The 25,328-nt window shown below is 44.6% G+C and overlaps 1 protein-coding gene across 3 annotated transcripts in view; it reads left to right on the top strand.

Moving 5' to 3' along the window:
- The first annotated feature begins 6,627 nt into the window (after positions 1-6,627).
- Positions 6,628-25,328, top strand: part of C12H10orf90 (chromosome 12 C10orf90 homolog) — a 258,213-nt gene continuing 239,512 nt past the window's right edge. For 2 of the 3 annotated variants that reach the window (XM_088842543.1, XM_055425902.2), the window contains exon 1: positions 6,931-7,170. In XM_088842543.1, the coding sequence (XP_088698669.1) occupies positions 6,931-7,170 (240 nt within the window). Of the gene's footprint in view, positions 6,831-6,896; positions 7,171-25,328 lie in introns of those variants that run through there. The other variant, XM_088842544.1, reaches the window with a different exon arrangement.

The following is a 25,328-nucleotide window of genomic DNA, read 5'->3' as shown; positions in this document are numbered from 1 at the left end:
CCACACATAACTACTGGAAAAACCATAGCTTTAACTTTCAGCAAAGTGATGTCTCTGCTTTTTAATATGCTATCTAGGTGTGTCATAGCTTTCCTTCCAAGGAGTAAGGGTCTTTTAATTTCATGGCTGCAGTCAACTTCTGCAGTGATTTTGGGGCCTGAGAAAATAAAATCTGTCAAGGACCAAATAGTAAATATTTTTGCTTTTGGAGGCCATACAGCCTGTGCTGCAATCACTCAACTTGGTCACCCTATGAAAAACAAAGGCTCTGTAGATAATATGTAGACAAATGGGGATGGCTCTGTGCCAATAAAGCTTTACTGACAAAAAGTAAAGGCTATAGTTTGCAGGCCTCTGGTCCTATTCATTGATGGACAGCTGAGGTGGCTAGGAATTTCTTATATTTATATGAAATGCTTAAACAGTAACTTGTACTGGACCCATTTTATTTTCAGAAAACACACATGGACTATTACACATCTTCTGTGTGTAGTGTACACGCGCATGCACAATCATTACATGGAACTGGTTCTATGTTTGGGAAACCAGGAACCTGCCCACACTCGTTGTTGGGCTTAGAGTGTGAGAACGACCCAACTGGTCAACTTGTTAATGCAAGTTCGTGTGCCCGATGCTCAGTGAGGCCAGACAAAGTGAAATGCTGGAGTTGGGAGCAGAGAAAGGTTTATTGCAGGGCCATGCAAGGAGATAGCTGGCTTCTACCCTAAGAACCTCTGAGCTCCCCAGAGGGTTTCAGCAAAGCACCTTTAAAAGCCGGTTGAGAGATGTGGGTCGCAGAGTTTGTGATCAGACTGTGTACAATTCTCTGATTGGCTGATGGCGAGGTAGCAGATTTCTGATTGGCTGATGGTGAGGTCGCAGTCATGTATGGATGTGAGAGTTGGATCATAAAGAAAGCTGAGCGCCAAAGAATTGATGCTTTTGAACTGTGGTGTTGGAGGAGACTCTTGAGAGTCCCTTGGACTTCAAGGAGATCCAACCAGTCCATCCTAAAGGAGATCAGTCCTGAATATTCGTTGAAAGGACTGATGCTGAAGCTGAAACTCCAACACTTACGCCACCTGATGTGAAGAACTGACTTATTTTGAAAAGATCCTGATGCTGGGAAAGATTGAAGGTGGGAGAAGGGGATGACAGAGGATGAGATGGTTGGATGGCATCACCGACTCAATGGACATGAGTTTGAATGAACTCCAGGAGCTGGTGATGAACAGGGAGGCCTGGTGTGCTGCAGTCCATGGGGTCGCAAAGGGTCAGACACAACTGAGCCTCTGGACTGACTGAACTGAACCGAGGTAGCAGATCTCTGATTGGCTGATTTGAGGTAGCAGATCTCTGATTGGCTAATGTAAGGTAGCAGATCTCTGACTGGCTGATGTGAGGTAGCAGGATGGTGTTCCAGGGGTGAACGTTATCTGTCCTTAGGATCCAGGACACAGGCCTGGGCTGTGTGCTCTCGGTGGTCATGTAGTTACCATCTTCATTTGTTGGAGAGAGGGAGGTTTTTTTCATCTGCAAAGCAACGCAGGAAAGGTGCATCAAATCCTGTTATCTAGATATTCATCCTTCAGGGAATCCGGGAAGGCAGTTTTCCTCCCATCCCCCAACCCTACCCCTGCCCCCAAGGCCCCATGGGTCCTGCTACAGTACGTGTTTCCTTTCTAAAGTCTGAGAGAATCTTGGAGTTACCACCTTGCTAGTAAGGGCATCCCCTGGGGCTCGAGGAAAGCCCATTCTCTGACCAGCGCAGGACTTCCTGGCACAGGACAGGAGCCTGGCTGCCAGTGGGTGCTTGCAGAGGGCCATTCTCTTTCAGCGCCAGCTGTGGCCTGGAGTGGGGCCTTATCCACGTAGGTGCCCACCCCTTTGCGCTGCAGGTGAGGGTCTGGGTGCCCTCCAAGTAGCTGCCTATCTGCTGCCCCTGTGGGAGGCAGGGTCCAGCTTGGGAGTCCCAGAGGTTGGCAGTGGCCGGTGCTAGGCCTGTGGTTTCCCCTGGGACTTTGGTATTTTCCTGATAATTACTGGATTTCACAGATTCACTCAACACACTCATTAATTCACACAACAAAGGAAACATGACCAAGAGTGACAGCCAATATTTGTGAGAAGGAAATATGGGCAGAGGGGTGTGTCCCCTTGGGGAAATGGGAATAGTGCCCCCCACCCACTTCGTTGCCCACAGCCCAGCCTGGCAACTGCTTCTCATGGGAGAACAGTGACAGGTGGTTGGCAACATAGTTTTCCTTTTGGATAAAATTGACCAAGGATGTAGATAGCAAATTGAATTTTATATTGCCTCAATATTTCAACCACAATCTTCATCACCCTCTCATGCTTGTTGAAATATATACTTAAGCATAGTTTCTAACAAAGTCATTGGTTTTCTTTATTCAAAATCTATTCAGACATTGAAGAGAAAATATGAAGATACCACTTATCTTCAAATGACTTGCTCCTCCCAATGGGTTTGAAGGAGGGCTGTGTGGTCTGTCTCTCAATATGGGTTGGTTTGGTTTTTAGCATCATTGGAAATGGCTGTGAATGTTTAATTGGCCCAGAGCTGAACACCCAGCAGGTGCAAACTAAATGATTATTGAAGACTTTCAAAGGGAGAGAAAATGAATCTTATAGATGAATATGGCAACATGGTTCAAATCATGGTCTGTGTACGGGTTGGAAAATAATTTCCAGACACGGGGCAGAATGAGAGGAGAATAGAGTTTTTTTTAAAGTGGGAGATGCTGTTAGGGCTGTGGGCTGGCTCCAGGGAGAGCTGATCCCTTTTGCAGGCTAGTAGCCCCGGTACTATTGCCTAGAAAATCCCATGGATGGAGGAGCCTGGTGGGCTGCAGTCCGTGGGGTCGCTAAGGGTTGGACACGACTGAGCGACTTCACTTTCACTTTTCACTTTCACATATTGGAGAAGGAAATGGCAACCCACTCAGTGTTCTTGCCTGGAGAATCCCAGGGACGGGGGAGCCTGGTGGGCTTCCATCTATGGGATCACACAGAGTCGGACACGACTGAAGTGACTTAGCAGCAACAGCAAATTTTTATAACCTCTAGACAGAGAAGATTCCTACTGTCGGCATTAGGTAACTGGTTAAGATGCTATAGGATGGGTAATAGGGTGGGTATTTTACCTAATATGGGGTCAGGGAACTGGCCAGTTTATATCCAGAGTCTCATGGCAACAGTTGCTATGGGGCTTGGTTAGTTCCAGAGATTTTTGCCCTGTGGCCTTGGTAGAGGGCCCCGCAGTTCATGCCACTGCTCCATGTTTTCTCCTTGTCTTTGCCACTTCTCCTTGAAAATTTAGTGAAGTGAAGTGAAAGTGCTCAGTCCTGTCTGACTCTTTGCGACCTCATGGACTGTATAGTCCATGAAATTCTCCAGGCCAGAATACTGGAGTGGGTAGCCTTTCCCTTCTCCAGGGGATTTTCCCAACCCAGGGATTGAACCCAGGGAGAAATATCAAATTATTGTTCTTTCCAAACACAATGTAGTGAAGCAGAAATTTTTTTTTTCCATTTATGGAAAACGTGTATAGCTTTAGTCAGTTACCCCAGGGACCAATTTGGGGAAGTTAAACAGAATCTTATGGGGGACATTAATAAGGTCAGACATCTCACTTTTATAGATGACTGACTTACTTGGTTTAAGAAAAAAAGAGCAAAAGATTCAGGTAGTAGTTTTCCAGAAAGAATGATGATTATTTGCAGTGAATACAATGGTTTCTATTAATTCTTCCTTGTTCTTGGCTTTGATGCTTTATGACAAATGTATGCATGGAAAGTGAAAAGTGAAGGCCCTTGGTTGACTTCTGTGCATGCAAGACTAGCTGTGGGAGAAAAAGTGTACCTTAACAGAAGAAGATAGCTGATACATTTTCATTTAATTCATCCACTGAACAGATAACTACTTAGTATCTATAACTGATTGCTCCTTTTCCGTATAAATAAAGTAAGCAAACTGTTAGTCACTGAGTCTTGTCTTGCTCTTTGCAATCCCATGGAGTGTAGCCCGCCAGGTTCCTCTGTCCATGGAATTCTCCAGGCAAGAATACTGGAGTGGGTTGCCATGCCTATCTCCAGGGGATCTTCCCAACCCAGGGATCAAACTCAGGTCTCCCACATTACAGGTGGATGCTTTACCATCTAAGCCACCAGGAAAGCCCATGCATTGATGCTAAAACCCAGCACAGCTGAATGATTTGCAAGAGATTGAGGTTTATCAGGGAAATTATATTCTCTTTCTACCTTGGTTAAAAGGTGCAGGACCCCATAATCTGTTGTACTAGTCTCAGTCCTTTTGTTTTATTTTATTTTGCTTTATTTTAGAACCCCTGTGGGTAGGGATTAAGAGGAGGAGAAAGACAGCACATCATTCCCAAGTCCAAAAGTCCTGTGACTTTCATGCATCTGTTAGAAAAGGATGATGGTTTAGATGTGCTCACAGTAAGCCCTTTGCCTCTAAGAGACGACTTCAGCTCCCACCTGATGAGTGAAGCACCCATAAATAAAAATGTCATTTCCCCCGAGAGGGAAATCAAATTATGAATTCAGAAATTCATAGTCATCTGTTTTTATTGTTGCCTAATGCTTTTAGATCTGCGCAGGCCCTGAAGAAAATCAGCTTTGAAACTGCATAATTAGGACATCTTTCATAGTCGTAAATGCTAATCCCACTGGAGAACAGATTAAGAATTCATAGGCATAAATTCCTGGCACCAGGTATCTTAAGTTCCTTTTCTTTCTGAATAATTCATTATTTAAATACTTCATTGTGCATCTTATACAATCCTACATGTTGTATCAGGGGCAAGGGAGAAACATTAACTCCACATATATTTCAACACTAAATACATTCAAGGCTTATTTATATTGATTTGGTGTCATTGGATTGCAACTGCTAACAATGGTACAGCTTTTTAGTTAGTAGCCCCAGGGACCAATTTGGGGAAATGAAGTAGGATCTACTGCAGGACATTAATAAGGTCAGAGATCTAGCTTTTATAGATGACTGAGTTACTTGGTTTAAGAAGAAAAAACAAATTAGCAAAAGGTTCAGGTAGTTGTCTTCCAGAAAGAGTGATGATTATTGCAGTTAATGTTTTCCCATTCGTGGCCGTGACATTTTATGGCAAAATGTATGCACGGAAAGTGAAAAGTGAAGGCCTGTGGTTGATTTTGTCCTTGCAAGGCTGGCCATGGTGGTTCAGCAGCCCAGCAGGCATCTTCAAGACTGCAGTACCCTTCTTCCTTGAGGGTTTAGGGTCTCCATCAGCTGGTGCAAACCTCCTCATTGGAAGCACTCCTTGTGCTGTGGGGACCGGTCCACTGTGGGGCGGTGGACTCTGTGGAAGCAAGGTGTCCTCTCATCTTTGAGTCTCTGCCGCCTGTACAGCACCCGGCATGAAGAAGCATGTCATGTGTGCTTTTTAAATAACATAATGTGTATTCAAGGACTAGCCCAAACTCTGTTGGTTACAACTGACAGAAACTCAAACAGTTTAAACCTAACGGAGAAAGTGGGCTTCCCTGGTGGTGCAGTGGTAAAGAATCCTCCTGCCAATGCAGGAGATGTGGGTTCAATCCCTGGGTCCAGAAGATCCTCTGGAGAAGGGAATGGCAACCCACTCCAGTATTCTTGCCTGGAGAATCCCATGGACCGAGGAGTCTGGTGGGAAAGAATTCCGGTTTCTTTCTTACTTAAAGGGAAGCAAAGTGCTGGAGCCAGAGTCCTTTGTTCTCATAGCTGTCCAGGGAGGTCACAATGTTACTATAAACCTCTAATAAGGCAAACACTATTCTCTGTTATGCAACTTTTTATCTCTGTGTGAATGGAAAGGTGTTATATCCTTGAAGGTCAGAGCCTCGGGAATGGGCCCTTCTGTCAGTTTCAGGCTCTTGGCAACCAGTTCTTAACTGGCAGCAAAAGCAACAGAATGCAAAGGTTAAAGAGAAAGAAACAGATCTGATACAGAGTCAGATTTGTTCTTCCTGATGGGAAGAACTGTGTGCAACATAGTTTGGGCAGAAAACATTTAACTATTCTTTGGAAGTGTTGCCTTATGTGACTCTATTGGAAGTTACTGTTTCACCATTTTGCTAACCAGATCCTTCCAATAACCCTGTGAAGGGCAGGTCTTATTATTTCAAGTTTCCTGGTGGGGAAAATGAGGCTCTGGGTAGTGAGAGAATTCCCAGGGTTGTGCAGGAACCGGAGCCCTCAGCTATGCCAGGACATCCCCCCAAGTGGCTCCCAGGGCGTCCTACTCGAGCTCCGAGTTTCTGATGCCTGCTTTAGCCTTCACTGCCTCTGTGTTGACTTCTCTTTTTCACTTGAATGCGTTTCTTATCTTTTCCAGTGCTGAGGTCACCCTTTGTGTCAGTAGGAGTCTGTTCTTGTTCCTCTCAGTCCTGGCAAGAGAAAGCAGGAATTCTAAAAATCGGCAATTATCCCTCCTGGTTCCTTTGTACAGTGCCCCGTAAATAATTTATTTGGATCGAGGGACTGGAGACTGAAAACATATATTGGATCTCGCTGTAACTGGGTGGATTCTATGTTCAGAACTTGAGTGTAGTGGGAAGAAGAAGTCTGTCTTTGAAATCAGAGGAGATTTTGAGTGACCCGAGAACACAGGTGGAAGTGCTGGAGACGGGCGGACAGCATCAAGAAGGAATATTTTCATGGCACATAAAGGTCACCCTCAAGGTTCCCATGTGCAAATCTTACGTGCTTTACAGCTGGGGTTTGCAACCAACGCAGTCTGGAACTGGAAAGCTCCGGGAGAGGTCTGAGCCCAGGCACTTTCCAAGTGCCTCCTGCCTCACTCGATACCTGGATGAAACAAAGAAAATTGTGTTTGCCAGGCTCGCTCGCTGAAGTCACAAGATTCCGCGTATCATGCAGCAGTCTGGAATTCCTACAAAACCTCAACAGAAAGGGTATGTGGCCCGCCACACGGACACAGTCGTCTACCCGACTTTTCAGATCAAAACGTTTAGTACAGAGTTGAAAAACCATGTGATGGTCATGGATTTTGTGAAGAGGAACTGGTTTCCCTCCCAGAGAAGAGCCAAAGTTTGTATCATCCATATGTATCAAGGCCTGAAGACAGCTGAGCAGACAGCCAGCAGATATGAGGTAAGGCTGAATTGGGGCGCACACCTCATTCTGAGAAATGGAGTGCTGCTCTTCAAACAGACAGCTCAGATGTTCTATCTGGTCTGATAAATTAATCATCGGTTTAGTTTTTCTCAAAGGATTTGGAAAAGACTTTCTCATCTCTTAATTTATTTCAGTTTTTGAAATATGAGGTGGGGGGTGGAATTGGATAACTGCAATTTACACATGACACACGTCTGCCCTTACAAACATTTAATAGTGCTCCAAAGAGCTGGATAATTTGTATCCACATTTAGAAACTGCAGTATATTTCTGGGAGTTAAATTTTCTTAGCTCTGTGTATTTGCAATCATCTATCTTTAAAAACAAATTCCCATTTGTTTCCTGATGCATTTTGCAGGAGATTATCTATGCCTTGCTTTGATCAAGTTAATATAGTATGATTTAAGTTACACCAGTAAGAATGGGCTTTTATTTTTTGATAGTGAGATCTTATTTTTAAACAGGAACTACTTTTTGTGGGAGAAAAAAGGAGAACTTGGGAGATTGAGAATGTCACAGTTAGATAAACACATTACTCTGAAGCATATTTGTATTCTGTAACTAGAATAAGCCACAAGCAGTTATCCTCCAGAAGGTAAACACACACGAAATCTGATCAGGTCTTTATTGTACATGGAATAAATTATGAATGACATTGTAATTGATTCCCATATAGCTCACTTACCCATCCCTTTTGATAAATGTAACATGCAAATTGCTAATGTTTTATGAAGAGGTAACCTTTCTGAATACTGATGCTGTTGTTAGGAAAGGCTTCCCATGAATGCTGGCAAAACCCCTAGCTCTTTTGTTCCCGACACTGGGCTTCCTTATTCCAGGGCAATGTCAGAACCTGTTCTGCTGGGTTCAAGGCTGGCTTCTCCCAGTGCCAGCCCCAGGGTTGTGAATTTCCATGTTCATCACAGAGATATAAAGGCCACAGAAATAATGGTGTTAATTAAATTCAGTAATAGTTGTTCATTAGTTCATTGCCCAATCAACCAGAGCAAAAGGTGTGCAATTAGAATATAATTGAAGGAAACCAGGGATGTTATTATTCACAAAGAATTAATCAGATGGGGACAGAATTTTATCATTGTGTAGTTTTCACTGAGGTTATTTTTCAGTTCTCCAGAGAGAGAGAAAAACTTGTTGAATTATATAAGCTTACATTTTTAAAAAGTGTTCATGGGTCCATTTTAAACCCTCAAAGGACAAAGAGCAGCTCCTGTGTCCTCAGTTTTTTTGTATGCATAAAACTTTCTTTATTCCTTTAGCAACATTGAAGGTAACAGTGTGGAAAACTGCATCTTTGTAGGAGACCGTAAAAAACATCTATTATACTGACAGCCGCAGCTACAGCATCTTTGCATGACTCAACTCTGCTCCAACCCCCATTTCCAAATACGGCCAACAATTGAGGCTGTGTGCCTGCTGCTTGAGAGTAACCTGGAGTCTCAAGTCTTATGTTAAAGTGAGTCTGAGACCCATAGCAATCAGGCCAACTGAACTCTCCTCACTGTGATGTCTGTGATGTGAAAGGTGGCCCAGGCAGGTCCTGCTTCCTCTGCTCAAGCGCAGGCCAAGTCTGAACACTCAGACAGGATCTGAGCCTCTGATCCCCCTGAATTCCGAGCTCTGTTCTTTCAGTAGCAAACATTTCAGCTTAAAATATTCCACATCCATTGAACTGTTCTTTCTGTTATTCCCACTGGGGAATGGCAGCACCGTTTAGGTTAGGAAACCCAGAAAGAATGCAACTTCCTGGCTCACTTCTCAAGCTGAACTGACGAGAGCCCAATTAACAGCCTCTGGGTTCTGTTAGACTTGGCCCAGTGACTCCTTCTCTCTCAAAGTCTCCAAGGCCATTGGTTAACCTGCCAGGGCTTTAACCATAAAGTACCTGATGGGGCGAAAAATGAGCCTGGTCAGTGGGATGAACTCTCAATGCACAAAGGAGCTGGATTAAAGAAACTGGCTGCCTCTCCAGGAAAAGTGAGTTTGGGGGATTTTGCATGGAGTTGGTGGTGGACAGGGAGGCCTGGCGTCCTGTGATTCATGGGGTCGCAGAGAGTCGGACATGACTGAGTGACTGAACTGAACTGAACTGAAACCTTATGGATTTCAGATCCTTCCCAGGAAGACCTACAGATCTATTTGAGCTGAGTCTAAGGTCTAAGGCTGGCATTTTTCTAAAACTATCGCCTTAGTTCTGAGCTGTGTTAACACTTGGAGATACTGCCTCTCATCTGAGAGAAGCAGTGACCCAGCTTAACTCTGGCCCCAGGATGGTCCAGCCACACTCATTCCTTGTCTGAAGCTACCTTTTAATAGAAACAGCAAGCAGATGTGTTGTGCTGAAAGGCAGAGAGGATTGGAAGCAGATGGTGGTGAGGAGGCCAAAGACCCTGGTCTTCATGTTTGTAAAGCCGCGATCCCTGCTGACTCCACCAATGCCCCAAACTATTAAGAGCACAATATGTTCAGACTCTTAAGAGCACAATATGTTCAGGACCTCTGTCCTTCTGCAAACATACTTGATAACTTTTGGACATCAGAATAACTGTAGCTGGGCAAGGAAGTGGATGTGCATTTGAGTTCTGGTTGCTGTCAACTTTGCAAGCGTGGCCACCTTCCGAGATTTGCTATGAAGTGCCACATGCACGGTTTCCCTGATGTCAGGAAGGGAAGCCATGTAGAATTCAGAGATGTGTTCATGTCTCCCAGTGTCAGAATGTGAGGTGGCATCTGTTGATACTTGAAGCCATTCTAATGATAGACCAGGCCAGGACATGCCAGCCATGTCTTACCCATCTGTCTTCCTGTAGGTGACAGTTTCTGATACATTTAATCATTAGATGGACGAGGGAAAGTTTCTGTGTTTGGTGGTCACCATCTGGCCATGCTTCTCAACATTTCCTCAAACCTCTGGCATTTCCACCTCTTCTACGTAATCATCCTTTTATGGGGGAGGGAACGGAGGAGCTGTGGTGCTCAATTCCAACTGAATATAAGCATCGTGGCAAAATTTCATCATTTTTATTTACTGACTTTTTGCACATATTTGGAAGGACTGATGCTAAAGCTGAAACTGCAATACTTTGGCCGCCTCATGTGACGAGTTGACTCACTGGAAAAGACTCTGATGCTGGGAAAGATTGGGGGTGGGAGGAGAAGGGGACGACCGAGAATGAGATGGCTGGATGGCATCACCGACTCTGTGGACATGGGTTTGGGTGAACTCCGGGAGTTGGTGATGGACAGGGAGGCCTGACGTGCTGTGATTCATGGGATCTCGGAGAGTCGGACACGACTGAGTGACTGAAATGAACTGAACTGAACTACACTTTGACGAGCTTAGACGTATGCAGACATCCATGATACAATCACTGCAACCAAGGTACTAAACACACCCATCACTGCTAAAGATTTCCTTATGTCCTTTGTGTTGTTTTTTCTGCTTGTTTTTTAGTGGTAAAAGCATCATGAGATCTATCTCAACATATTTTGAAGTAACAGTGTCATATTTTTAAGCATAGGCATTGTGTCATATAGGAAAGTGCTAGAACTTACTCATTTTGTGTAACTGAAGTTTTATGTTTTATGAGTAGCATTCCACATTTCCCCTCACCTAGGTCCTGGCAACCACTGTTCTGTTTTCTGTTTCCATGAATTTGCCTGGTTTGGATACTTCATATAAGTGGAATCTTGCAGGGCAAACCATACCCTTTGTCCTTCTGTGACTGGTTTATTTCACTTCGCACAGTGTCTCCTAGTTTTATTCATGTTGTCACAAGTGATAGTTTTCTTCTTTTTTAAAGGCTGAATAATATTCTAGTATGCATGTAGTGGGGCTTCCCAGGTGGTGCTAGTGGTAGAGAACCTGCCTGCCAATGCAGAAGACATAAGAGATGCAGGTTCAACCCCTGGGTCAGGAAGATTCCCTGCAGGAGGACATGGCACCCACTCCAGTATTCTTGCCCGGAGAATCCGCATGGACAGAGGAGCCTGGTGGACTGCAGTCCACAAGGTCGCAAAGAGTCAGACAGAGTTGAAGTGACTTACACAAATGTACGCGTGTGTGTATTACATTCTCTTTGTCTGTTTGTCCATCGGTGGATAATTGGATTGTCTTCTCTTGGTGAACTTTAAAAGCCACACATGCCTGTGACCCAGCCAAGGCCCTTGTGACCCGAGTTTGCTGTGTATGTGTGTCAAGTTGGCTGTATTCCTTCAAAGAGCGGTTACGTTACTTGAAAACACTTTGATCCTTTTGAGCCTTACTTTTTGGCAGACTTTAGTCAAGGTAATTCTTCTCAATCATGGATGATTTTACTCCCCAGAGGATATTTGGTGATGCCTGCAGACAGACATTCAGACGTTTCTGGTTTTCACAATGCAGGAAAGATATTCCTGGACCCACTGGGTAGAGGCCAGGGATGCTGTTAAATATCCTGCAGTTCCCAAGACAGTCCCCTGACCCCAGAACAATGAACTGCTCATCCTGAAATGTCTTCGGTGTGGAGGCTGAGAAACCCTGGTCTTGGGCTAATTCAGCCCCACTATTTATTAAAAACTTATTTGATCTAAGTATAGTTGATTTACAACGCTGTTTTAATTTTTGCTGTACAAAAAAGTGATTCAGTTGTACATACATATATATACTATTCTTTTTCATATTTATTTCCACTGTGGTTTATCACAAGATGTTGAATATAGTTCCCTGTGCTGTACAGTAGGACCTTGTTGTTTATCCATCCTGTATATAATGTTTGCATCTGCTAATTCCAAACTGCCAGTTTACCTTCTACCACCACCCCTCCCCCGTGGCAAGCACAAGTCTGTTCTCTACGTTCCTGAGTCTGTTCCTGTTTTATATACAAGTTCATTTGTGTAATATTTTAGATTCCATATATAAGATGTAGCATGTGATGTTTGTTATTCTCTATCTGACTTCACTTAGTATAATAATCTCTAGGTCCATCCATGTGGCTGCAAATGCCATCATTTTCATTCTTTTTACGCATGAATATTATTCCACTGTTATTTGTGCCACATCTTCTTTATCCATTCACCTATCAGTAGACACTTAGGTTGCTTCCATGTCTTGACTATTATAAATAGAGCGGCTGTGAACATAGGGGTGCATATCTTTTTGAATTATAGTATTGTCTGGATAATGTGAAGTCAAGTGGATCTTAGGAAGCATCACTATGAACAAAGCTAGTGGAGGTGATAGAATTCCAGCTGAGTTATTTCAAATCCTAAAAGATGATGCTGTTAAAGTGCTACAGTCAGTATGCCAGCAAATTTGGAAAACTCAGAAGTGGCCACAGGACAGGAAAAGGTCAGTTTTCATTCCAATCCCAAAGAAAGGCAATGCCAAAGAATGTTCAGACTATCGCACAATTGCACTCATCTCACATGCTAGCAAAGTAATGCTCAAAATTCTCCACATGAAGCTTCAATAGTTTGTGAACTGAGAACTTCTAGATGTTCAAGCTGGATTTAGAAAAGGTAGAGGAATCAGAGATTAAGTTGCCAACATCTGTTGGGTCATAGAAAAAGCAAGAGAATTCCAGAAAAACATCTACTCCTGCTTTATTGACTACACCAAAGCCTTTGACTGTGTCGATCACAACAAACTGTGAAAAATTCTTCAAGAGATGGGAATACCAGACCACCTTATCTGCATCCTGAGAATTCTGTATGCAGGTCAAGAAGCAACAGTTAGAACCAGACATGGAACAACAGGCTGGTTTCAAATTGACAAAGGAGTATGTATATTGACAAAGGGCTGTATATTGTCACTTCGCTTATTTAACTTATATGCAGAGTACATCATGGTAAATGCCTGGCTGGATGAAGCACAGGCTGTCAGGAGAAATGCCAGGAGAAATATCAATAACCTCAAATATGCAGATGACACCACCCTTATGGAATAAAGTGAAGAGGAACTAAAGAGCCTCTTGATGGAGGTGAAAGAGGAGAGTGAAAAAACTGGCTTAAAACTCAGCATTCAAAAAATGAAGATCATGGCATCCAGTTCCATTACTTCATGGCAAATAGATAAAGAAACAATGGAAACAGTGAGAGACTTCTTCTTGGGCTCCAACATCACTGCATATGGTGACTGCAGCCATGAAATTAAAAGATGCTTGCTTCTTGGAAGAAAAGCTATGACAAACCTAGACAGCATATTAAAAAGCAGAGACATCACTTTGTCAACAAAGGTCATCTAGTCAAAGTTATGGATTTTCCAGTAGTCATGTATGGATGTGAGAGTTGGACCATAAAGAAAGCTGAGTGCTGAAGAATTGATGCTTTTGAACTGTGGTGTTGGAGAAGACTCTTGAGAGTCCCTTGGACTGCAAGGAGATCCAACCAGTCAATCCTAAAGGAAATCAATCCTGAATATTCATTGGAAGGACTGATGCTGAAGCTCCAATACATTGGCCACCTGATGGGAAGAACTGACTCTTTGGAAAAGACCCAGATGCTTGGAGAGATTGAAGGCAGGAGGAGAAGGGGACAATAGAGGATGAGATGATTGGATGACATCACTGACTTCATGAACATGAGTTTGAGTGGGCTCTGGGAGTTGGTGATGGACTGGGAAGCCTGGCGTGCTGCAGTCCATGGGTTTGCAAAGAGTCAGACATGACTGAGCGACTGAAGTAAAATAAATGCCCAGAGGTAGAATTGCTGGATTGTACAGCCACTCTTATTTTTAGTTTTTTTGAGGAACCTCCATACTGTTTTCCATAGTTCAGCCCCACTATTAAGGCCCGCTCCTTGTGAGTTCAGTTCAGTCCCTCAGTCGTGTCAGATTCTTTACATCCCCTTGTACCGCACACGCCAGGCTTCCCTATCCATCACCAATTCCCAGAGCCTGCTCAAACTCATGTCCATCCAGTCGGTGATGCCATCCAACCATCTCATCCTCTGTCATCCCCTTCTTTTCCTGCCTTCAATCTTCCCCAGCATCAGGGTCTTTTCCAATGAGTCAGTTCTTTGCATCTTGTGGCCAAATTATTGGCGTTTCAGCTTCCACATCAGTCCTTCCAATGAATATTCAGGGTGGATTTCCTTTAGGATGGACTGGTTTGATGTCCTTACAGTCCAAGGGACACCCAAGAGTCTTCTCCAACACCACAGTTCAGCACCACAGTTCTCAGCACCACAGGTCACAGTTCTCCAACACCACTTAAGGCCCCATGTTTGTGATATCTTACTACCAGGGCCAATGGGAACACGAACTGTTTCCAGCTCTGAATGAGTTCCTAGAAGTGTCTGGCAGGCACTTCTAGTAGTTCTTTTCCTGCTTTCAGGTAGTTTTCCCTGCATGCTCAGTTGCTAAGTTGTGTCAGACTCTTGTGACCCCATGGACTGTAGCCCTTCAGGCTCCTCTGTCCTTGGGATTCTTCAGGCAGAAATATTGGAGTGGGTTGCCTTTTCCTTCTCCTGGAGATCTTCCCAACCCAGGGATTGAATTCACATCTCCTGCATCTCTTCCATTGGCTGCTGTTGCTGCTGCTAAGTCACTTCAGTCGTGTCCGACTCTGTGTGACCCCATAGACAGAAGCCCACCAGGCTCCCCCTTCCCTGGGATTCTCCAGGCAAGAACACTGGAGTGGGATGCCATTTCCTTCTCCAATGTGTGCAAGTGGAAAGTGAAAAGTGAAAGTGAAGTCGCTCAGTCGTGTCCGACCCTTAGCGACCCCACGGACTGCAGCCTACCAGGCTCCTCCATCCATGGGATTTTCTAGGCAAGAGTACTGTAGTGGCTTGCCATTGCCTTCTCTGCTTCCATTGGCAGACAGTTTCTTTTCCCACATGCAAGTCAACATTCAGCCAAAGACTGGTGGGCCCCTTTGCAGGTTACTATCATTGTCTTTCCTTGCTGTTCTTTGGTATTTCACTGCACAAATTCTGGCTACCTCAGCCTCTCTGAATCCTCACCCCTGCCTCCTCCACTCAGTGAGACCCCAGGCTCTCAAGTTTCCCCTTCCTGATACACAGCCCAGAAGATGCCTCTCTGTGGGGACAATTATAGGGCTTACCTCAGGGAGATAATCTATAAGAAAGCTGAGCCTCTGGCATGGCACAGAGGCAGCATTCTGTGAGGTGAGTTGTCCCTGGAGTTCGTGCTCCAGTGTGCCTTTTCCTGTCATCCCCAGCTGCTGCCCCTTGCCAGAAATCCTGTTTAAATTGGGTGAACATCCCCGCTGTCCTTCCCCACCCTCGAAGTGCCAAGTGACAGGGACCGGTGACCGTCTGTACCCTTGGCTCAGCAATCTCCATCCCCAGACAACTCAGGGATTAGTCACCACCTTGTTCTTGAGCTGAATGACCAGTTTCTGCTCGGATCTCACCCAGTCCCGTGGCCATCTTTGACAAGAGATGATAGAGAGGGTGAATTCACACACATCTGATTCCTGCCTGGTAAAGCCAGGGTTAGGTCAGGAAGTATAGCAGTGCATCTCTCATGAAAGATGTACCCTCCCTTAGAAGACCTGCTCTGCTCTGAATGGGGTTTGTCACCTCATAAAGGTGAACGGCCCTCATGCTATAGGGTCCTTCAGAAGCCCTAGGGAGACCTTTCTAAGAATATAGACCCCTAGGCTCTGGGAAAGGGGAGAGTCCAGAAACCTCTGGTTCTTTTGATTTTTCATTTTGAAGCTTTTAGATTTTATTTTAAGTGCATTGGGAAATCATTGGGGAATTTCAAGCAGAGGAGTGGCATATTCTCATTTTTTATTGAGGTGTAGTTGATTTACAGTGTCACATTAGCTCCAGGTGTACAGCAAAGTGATAGACAGACAGACAGACACACACACACACACACACACATGTTCTTTTGCAGATTCTTTTCCCTTACTACAAAATATTGAATACTGTTCCTATCCTATCCAGTAGATTCTTGTTGTTTTGTTTATCTACTTTACATACAATAATGTGTATATATTAATCCCAATCTCCTAGTTTATCCCTCCACTTCCCCTTCCCCTTTGGTAACCATAATTTCATTTTCTAAGTCTGTAAAGTCTGTCTCTGTTTTGTAAATAAGTTCATTTGTAAATATATATTTTAAAGATTCTGCATATAAGTGAAATTCTATGATGTTTGTCTTTCTCTGTCTGACTTACGTCACTTCGTATGACAACCTCTAGGTCCATCCATGTTGCTGCATCTTTTTTTTTTTAATGGCTTTTTAAATCTTTTTTATGGCTGAGTACAAAAATCTCTTTTTTTTTAACTTGAAAACCAGGTGATTAGGACACAGATCCGAAGCCTTGATCTGGAAGTTTCAGACTGATGTTTCCCAACCGCATGAGCCAAGGAGAAAGTGACAAAGAAGGCCATGTGAATTGCCTGTGTTGAGAAAGCTGATGTGAAGGGAGAGAGGCCATGGGGGCGATACGATCAGAGGGCAGAGTGTCTGGACCACTCCGTGCAAGGAGAGCTGAGATGGGCTGGAACAAAGGGGTCTGTGTTGGTTGGTCTCTGAATTGCCCCATTGATCCCCACCACAGCTGTGCGAAGGCACACGATCCCTGTTTTTCCAAAGAGAAAATTCTGCGAGACCCAGGAAATGATGCCCAGAGACACCATTAGGAGCGGCCGAAGGAAGCTTTAGTTACGTCAGCTCTGCCATTGTGCTTCTTGCTTGGTGTTGGGGGCGAAGAGCGGGAAGCAGCCTTTGTCGGGACAGCAATAGCTGGGGACCCCCGGGATGTCAGAGTGGGCCCTGGAGAAAGTGGGCTCTGCCTGAATCGGGTGGGAGGAGGCGTTAGAGAGCCCCCAGCTCTCCTTCTGCTCTGGGTAGCTCTTCTTCTTCCTGCGGCTTTTCCACTAAGCGCATCCTTGCAGTTTGTGAATCCCACGTGGGCTTATAGTGTCCTCTGTTTTGTTTGTTTGTTTGTCCCAAGTCCTCTTCCTTCTCTAGGGGGGCAGATGGACTAAAGGGGAGATACTGGGCTGGATTGCTTTAAGAAGTACATCAGGGGCCTAGTGCGTGCAGGAGCTGTGCTTGGTGCTGGGGACACAGAGGTCCAGACAGCAGTGCTGCTGCCCCTTCTTGTCGTCTGCTTAGGAGGCAGCCGGTCGGTGCCAAGTCGGGGTCTGCATGGACCCGTAGACCGCACAGGGAAAGAGAGCTCTGGGCACGTTCTTCACAGATGAATGCGAGTTTCTAGTGACCCAAAGGGAGCTTGAGAATCTGGGGTGAGAACGGAGAAAAGGAAGACATTTCAGGGAGACGGAATGGCAATTTCTAGGCGGTGGCACAGGCAGGCAGAACCTAAACGAAACCCAGTCATCTCTTGAATTGCAGCTAGAATTTGCAGGAATTGCTGAAAGAAGGGAGCCAGGAGGAGAGAGAGCTCCTGAAATTTCCTTCGGGTTCCCTTGAGTTTGTGGCTGAGGACCAATCTGTGCTGTGAAATTCCACAAGGCCAAAGAACAACTGCAAGGGAAGAAAAGCTCCTGGGGTGCTACCAGATGAACAGTGTTCAGAGCTCACTCAGGGCCACGGGTCATGGACGTTCCCAACCATCCAGAATGCAGAGACCTCCCTGAACGCATAGCACGCTCAGTGGAGCTTCAGTAAGGGCCCTGCCTTGGAAGTCAGCTAAATCAGCTCTAGAGGAAAGGTTATTTCTAGGTCCGTGTGTACTCAGTCACTTCAGTCGTGTCCAACTCTTTGTGGCCCCATGAACTGTAGCCCTTCAGGCTCCTCTGTCCATGGGATTCTCCAGGCAAGAATATTGGAGTGGGTTGCCATGCCCTCCTCCAGGGGATCTTTCTGACTTAAGGATGGAATCTGTGTCTCTTCCATCTCCTGCCTTGGCAGGCAGGTTCCTTTACCACTAGTGCTGCCTGGGAAGCCGCATTCCAGGTCCATCCTATAACAACTTAAAACAGTCTTAAAAGAATCAAGCTGTTTCGCAAGTTAACTGCCTGCCAGAACAAAGTTCAACACTCTTTAAAAAATTACAACAAAATCCATCAAGTAATAATAAAAAATTTAAAATATCTGGCATCCAGATAAAACTTTCTATATATTCAAAGAAGCGGGAAAGTATGGTTTAACCAGGGGAAATTTTGATTAATAGAAGCAGATCCCTAAACGGATGGAGAGATGATGGAATAGCAAGGACTTTTTAAAAAGCTCTTGTGATACTATGAATATATTCAGTTCAGTTCAGTCAGTTCAGGCGCTCAGTCGTGTCCGACTCTCCGCGACCCCATGAACCACAGCACGCCAGGCCTCCCTGTCCATCACCAACTCCCAGAGTTCACTCAAACTCATGTCCACAGAGTCGGGGATGCCATCCAGCCATCTCATTCTCCGTCGTCCCCTTCTCCTCCCGCCCCCAATCCCTCCCAGTATCAGAGTCTTTTCCAGTGAGTCAACTCGTCGCATGAGGTGGCCAAAGTATTGCAGTTTCAGCTTTAGCATCAGTCCTTCCAATGAACACCCAGGATTGATCTCCTTTAGAATGGACTGGTTGGATCTCCTTGCAGTCCAAGGGACTCTCAAGAGTCTTCTCCCACACCACAGTTCAAAAGCATCAATTCTTCAGCACTCAGCTTTCTTCACAGTCCAACTCTCACATCCATACATGACCACGGGAAAAACCATAGCCTTGACTAGACGGACCTTTGTTGGCAAAGTAATGTCTCTGCTTTTTAATATACTATCTAGGTTGGTCATAACATTCCTTCCAAGGAGTAAGTGTACTATCCCTTTAAATTCACAGATTTAAGGGAAGATGTTACCATAAATGGGAAGAGAAATAGTTGACATAAAAATAAGCCAAATAGAACTTATAGAGAAGAAAATAAAGTGATTCTTTAATACTATCTGAAATGGAAGTTTTACTAGGTGGTAGGAACAGGAAATTGGATGCTATAGAAGAAAAGATCAGTGAAATTTCTGATTGAACACAAAGGAGAAACAGAGGGATCGATATCAAAACATCCAAGACCCATATAATTAGAATCTTAGAAAGAATAGGTATGGGGTGAGGGTACAGAAAAGTTTTGAAGAAATAATGGCTAAAAATTTTCATAATGTAGTGGAACTCATGTCAAAGCATTACTGGTTATGTGTATCTTGTAATATTTAAGCCAGTTATACTTGGCAGAGGCCAGATCAGCAAGATTGGCCCATGTCATGTGAAATAGTATTTATTTCAGTGTTTCCACCTTGGTGGTCCACAAGCATTTTCAATCAGTGTTCTTCAGTCCAAGGAAGTTGTTTCTTTGTTTCCTTGTGCTCTGTATAAGTTAACTGAGGAAATTGTTTATTTACTTATGATAGAGACAATACCAATTTCATGTAGGATCATATGTAGTTTCAGCTCTGATCGGCTATTCAGTTCTGTCCAGTCACACAGTTGTCTCTGATTCTTTGTGACCCCCATAGACTGCTGCATACCAGACTTCCCTGTCCAACACCAAATCCTGGAGCTTACTCAAACTCCTGTCCATCGAGTTGGTGATGCCATCCAACCATGTCATCCTCTGTCATTCCTGTCTCCTCCCACCTTCAATCTTTCCCAGCATGAGGGTCTTTTCTAAGGAGTCAGTTCTTTACATCAGGTGGCCAAAGTATTGGCATTTCAGCTTCAGCATCAGTCCTTCCAATGAATATTCAGGATTGATTTTCTTTAGGATTGACTGGTTTGATCTCCTTGATATCCAAGGGGCTCTAAAGAGTCTTTCTAACACAATTCAAAAGCATCAGTTCTTTGGTGCTCAGCCTTCTTTATGGTCAGTCTCTCACATCCATACATGACTACTGGAAAAACCATTTGACTAGACAGACCTTAGTCAGCAAAGTAATGTCTCTGTTTTTTAATACGCTGTCTAGGTTTGCATTGCTTTTCTTCCAAGGAGCGTCTTTTAATTTCATGGCTGCAGTCACCATCTGCAGTGATTTTGAAACCCAAGAAAATAAAGTCTATCACTCTTTGCATTGTTTCCCCATGATCTTCATTTTTTGAATGTTGAGTTTTAAGCCAGCTTTTTCACTCTGCTCTTTTGCCTTCATCAAGAGGCCCTTGGAGTTTCTGTTTGCTTTCTGCTATAAGGGTGGTATCATCTGCATATCTAAGGTTATTGATATTTCTCCCAGCAATCTTGATTCCAGCTTGTGCTCCATCCAGCCCAGCATTTCACATGATGTACTTGGCATCTAAGTTAAATAAGCTGAGTAATAATATACAGCTTTGACGTACTCCTTTCCCAATTTGGAACCAGTCTGTTGTTCCATGTCTGGTTCTAACTGTTGCTTCTTGACCTCCATACAGATTTCTCAGGAGGCAGGTAAGGTGGTCTAGTATTCCTGTCTCAAACAATCTGGGAAGATACTATCTGTGTTATTCTTCTATTGCTGGAAAGCAAATGATCACATTTTTAGTACCTTAAAACAATACCTATTTATTATTTTACAGTTTTGGTCCCTCTGCTTTGGGTCTTTCCAGGCTGAATCAAGGTGTCAGATGAGGCTGTGATCACGTCTGTAGCTCAGAGGCCTCTTCCAAGATCCCTGGTTATTGTCAGAATTCAACTCCTTGTGGCTGTAGGACTAAAGTCCCCACTGTCTTGACGGGTCTTGGTCAGCACACTCAGCCTCCAGAGGTTGTCCTCAGCCTTGTCATGTGGTTCTGGCCACAAGCAGTTCACAGCATGTTTGTTTGCTTCCTCAAGGTCAGAAGGACAGTCTCTGCTGCTTTGAATCCCTCTGACCTCATTTAAGGACACACCTGAGTAGGTCAGTTCAGTTCAGTTCAGTTCAGTCGCTCAGTCGTGTCCGACTCTCCGCGACCCCATGAATCACAGCACGCCAGGCCTCCCTGTCCAACACCAACTCCCGGAGTACACTCAAACTCATGTCCACAGAGTCGGTGATGCCATCCAGCCATCTCATTCTCCGTCGTCCCCTTCTCCTCCCGCCCCCAACCTTTCCCAGCATCAGAGTCTTTTCCAGTGAGTCAACTCGTCGCATGAGGTGGCCAAAGTATTCGAGTTTCAGCTTTAGCATCAGTCCCTCCAATGAACATCCAGGATTGATCTCCTTTAGAATGGTAGGTCAGGTCTACCTAATATGATCTCCCTTGGATTAACTCCACAGCAACAGAGGAACAACCTCAACCGCATCTGCGAGACCCTTTTGCGATATAATGTAACTGAGTTGTAGCAATGAGAGCCAGCCCATCGTGTTTACAGGTTCTGTCCACACTCAAAAGAAAGAGAACTTTGGGGACATATGAGTATTCTGCTTACCGTACTGTATTTAAAACCTTTGTATCTGTGCAAAGAGGGAAATCATAGGAGCCCTGGAGTTGAAGAAACATAGGTGTGAACCTCTATCTAGGAGCGTCATAAGAAAAGGAGTCCCAAGGAGATCTAACCAGTCCATTCTAAAGGAGATCAGTCCTGGGTGTTCATTGGAAGGACTGATGCCGAGGCTGAAACTCCAATACTTCAGCCACCTCATGCGAAGAGTTGACTCACTGGAAAAGACTCTGATGCTGGGAGGGATTGGGGGCAGGAGGAGAAGGGGACGACAGAGAATGAGATGGCCGGATGGCATCACCGACTCGATGGACATGAGTTTGAGTGAACTCCGGGTGGTGATGGACAGGGAGGCCTGGCGTGCTGTGATTCATGGGGTCACAAAGAGTCGGACACGACTGAGCGACTGAACTGAACTGAACTGGATCTATTCTAGCTCATGACTGTGCCCCAGCAACAGGTCAGCCTTTAAGAAGCATTGTGGAGTGTGTGTGTGAGTGAGTGAATGAACAAAGGTGCACGAAGTGTATTTTAGCTGAAAACCTGAGGCCAGAGTGAATGATGATTAATGGCTTCAGGCATGGAATACAGCGTCCTCTGATTTGATATGTGTGTTAGGCTCCCTTCCAGAGTCACTCATTTTTTACCGATCAACAGACAGATGGATAGACAGACAGACATCATCTCTAGTTTGCCAAAATGACGCTCCAAAATAGAGGTCAGTCCTACTCCCCTTTTCATTAATCAAATTCTGAATAGAGAAATTATTTAATTTCCTCTCTGTGAGTCTAATTTATATCCCTTCTTCTTCCAGAGAAGACTTGGAGGCAGCTTCAAAAAGGAGTGTCTTGGAAAATATCCAGAATTTAGGAATAATAATGTATCAGAGAAACAAACAGGGCTGAAGACAAAAATGAGGGCATGATTTTCTTAAAGCAGACAACAAATTGCTTGCCATTCTGTACTGAGGACAAAAAGCCTCTTCCCAGAAAGCCACTGCAACCAGGGACAAGGGGGTAGGCCCTATCCCACGAAGGGCTCAGAGCCTCTGATCCAGCCCTTCACTGACAGAAAGTTCATGAAACTCAGGATTTTAGCCACAAATGCGCTCAGCTCCTTGCTAATGAGTTCTGGGCAGTGCTGCCTTCTCCAATGTAGCTGCTTTGTGACACTCTATAGTTTCAGAGGAAGCCTGTTCGATGGTGGTGGTTTAGGTGTGTGAAAGGGATCGTGTGTCAGTTAATGGACAGGGGCCCAGGGTGCACAGGAGATGTGTGGGCTCAGAGGCATAGTTTGCTCCTCACTGTTGATGTCACACCCAGGAAGGAAGCTTAGCTGTGATCCCAATGTGTGTGTCCCACTGTGCCAGCCCTCAATCACAGGGAGCAAAAATCTGAACACAGGCAATGTGTTTAGTTGCCAAGTCATGTCTGACTCATTGAGACCCCATGGACTGCAACACAGCAGGCCTCCCTATCCCTCACCATCTCCTGGAACTTGCTCAAACTCTTGTCCATCGAGTCAGTGCTGCCATCCAACCATCTCGTCCTCTGTTGCCCCCTTCTCCTCCCACCTTCAATCTTTCCCAGCATCAGAGTCTTTTCAAATGAGTCAGTTCTTTGCACCAGGTGGCCAAAGTATTGGAGTTTCGGCTTCAGCATCAGTCCTTCCATTGAATATGCAGGACTGATTCCCTTTAGAATGGACTGGTTGGATCTCTTTGCAGTCCAAGAGTCTTCTCCAGCATAGCAGTTTAAAAGTATCAATTCTTTGGCACTCTGCCTTCGTTATAGTCCAACTCTCACATCTGTACATGATGGCTAGAAAGGCCATAGCCTTGATTATATGGACCTTTGTCAGCAAAGTGATGTCTTTGCTTTTTAATACACTGTCTTGATCTGGCATAGCTTTCCTTCCAAGAAGCAGTTGTTTTCTAATTCTATGCAATAGTGCCACAATAAATGGCCCTCACTCAGGTCCGGCTGTGTCATTTGTGGGAACCAGTACAAAATGAACGTGTGAATCCCATGTTAAACAATCTGGGGAAAAGAGTCATTTCAGTTTCTAAAATATGTCTCTTTCCTTTCTTCCGTGGTCTTTTTCTTGATTTGTTATGATGGTTTTTATTTGCTATTGAATGTTAGTCCAAGTAAAGACAATTAAAAATTTAAATTTTTGCCATAAATTTTACTGTTCATCTTTGTATTTGTGATGCCAGTTTTAATACAAATACACACAAATACAAAAGCATTGAACTCATCTGTGAAATTACTGAAATGATACCATTTTTTATTTTTTAATCTCATCCATGCCTATATGTATTCTTACTAGAACAATGGAAACTCTGCAGAAACCAATTCAGATTTTAATTTCGTTCCTTGATATAATCATATTTTACTAACACTCTCTATTTTCCTTTACTGATGAGCAAGGAAGAACCGAAAGGAAAGGGACTGTGGTTGCCCTTCTCTTCCCTTTCCTTCTCGGCCATTCTTTTCAGCATGAGTTTGTGGCTGGTACAGGGCTATCCCAGAAGAAGAGTAGATATGACAGTATTACCAGTTGCGTTTAAGGGTGGGGGGAGGGATAGTTAGGGGGTTTGGTGTGGACATGTACACACCGCTGTATTTAAGATGGATCACCAACAAGGACTTACTGTATAGCACATGGAACTCTGCTCAACCTTATGTGGTAGCCTGGATGGGAGGGGAGTTTGGGGGAGAATGGATATATGTATATATATGGCCGAATCCCTTTTCTGTCCACCTGAACTATCACAATGTGTTTGTTAATTAGCTGTACTCCCAATACGAAATAAAAAGTTAAAAAAACAAAACAAAAATTGGTAAGAGACCAGACAAGAAATTCAAGCAAGGCTTTTTGGGGCCCCTGCTGTGCAGTGGCAAATGAGAACAAGTATAAGGGCCCCTTGCTCACTCCCTGAGGGGATGTGTGAGCTGATGTATGGGGTGAGGGTAGTGGTGTGTCCACGGGCCAGGCTGGGGGGGTGGCTCAGGAGGTTTGCCCATGCCTTTGGTGGTGTCCAGTGTAGTTGGCATGCACAGTACTCTGCTTTTGCTCCTAGCTCTTCAGAAGGACTTCCCTGGTGGCTCAGGCAGTAAAGAACCTGCCTACAATGCAGGAGATATGGGTTAAATCCCTGGGTTGGGAAGACCCCCTGGAGAAGGGTTGGCAACCCACTCCAGTATTCTTGCCTGGAGAATTCCACGGACAGAGGAGCCTGATAGGGTACAGTGCACAGGGTCACAAAGAGGTGGACACGACTGAGCAACGAATACTGCTACTACTACTTCAGAACTGGCAACTGGGTTTTTGGTCTTTTTGTATCTTATTGTCCGTAATTTGCCTCAACACAGTTATTTTAGTCCTTTATAGTTTCTTTGTAGTTGGTTGTTTGAGGAGATATTTGTCCAGGTCCAAGCACTGCAGCAAAGGGTCCCAGGTCCCAGTCTGTCTCAGTAGAGGCTTTCGGTCATTTGTGTTTCTCAGAAATCCACAGCCATCTTCCTGCATTAAAAGTAAGTCTGGTTCCAGTGGGGGCTGTCAGCCATCTGCTTACTTGATCTTAGGGAAATTTGCTTACCTTGTATTCCCTTTGAATCTTGTCAAACTCCTGCGCATTGTAGGTTCACCCAAATTCTGTGACCAAGGCGCGCTTGAACACCATCTGTGAATGGAACAGCGAGGAAATCAACACACACACACACATGCATGATCTGCTGTTCCATGAGGTGTATACACAAAGCACACATTCACAGAAAAAGGTATTTAAAAAACCAGGATGGCAATACCCAAAGCATAGGCCC

This window comes from Moschus berezovskii, chromosome 12 (genome assembly GCF_049115385.1).
Source record: "Moschus berezovskii isolate FMDL1 chromosome 12, NW_MosBer_1.0, whole genome shotgun sequence".
NCBI lineage: Eukaryota > Metazoa > Chordata > Mammalia > Artiodactyla > Moschidae > Moschus > Moschus berezovskii.
Note: the sequence above shows the minus strand (reverse complement) of the source record. Positions and strands in the feature narration are given on the sequence as shown.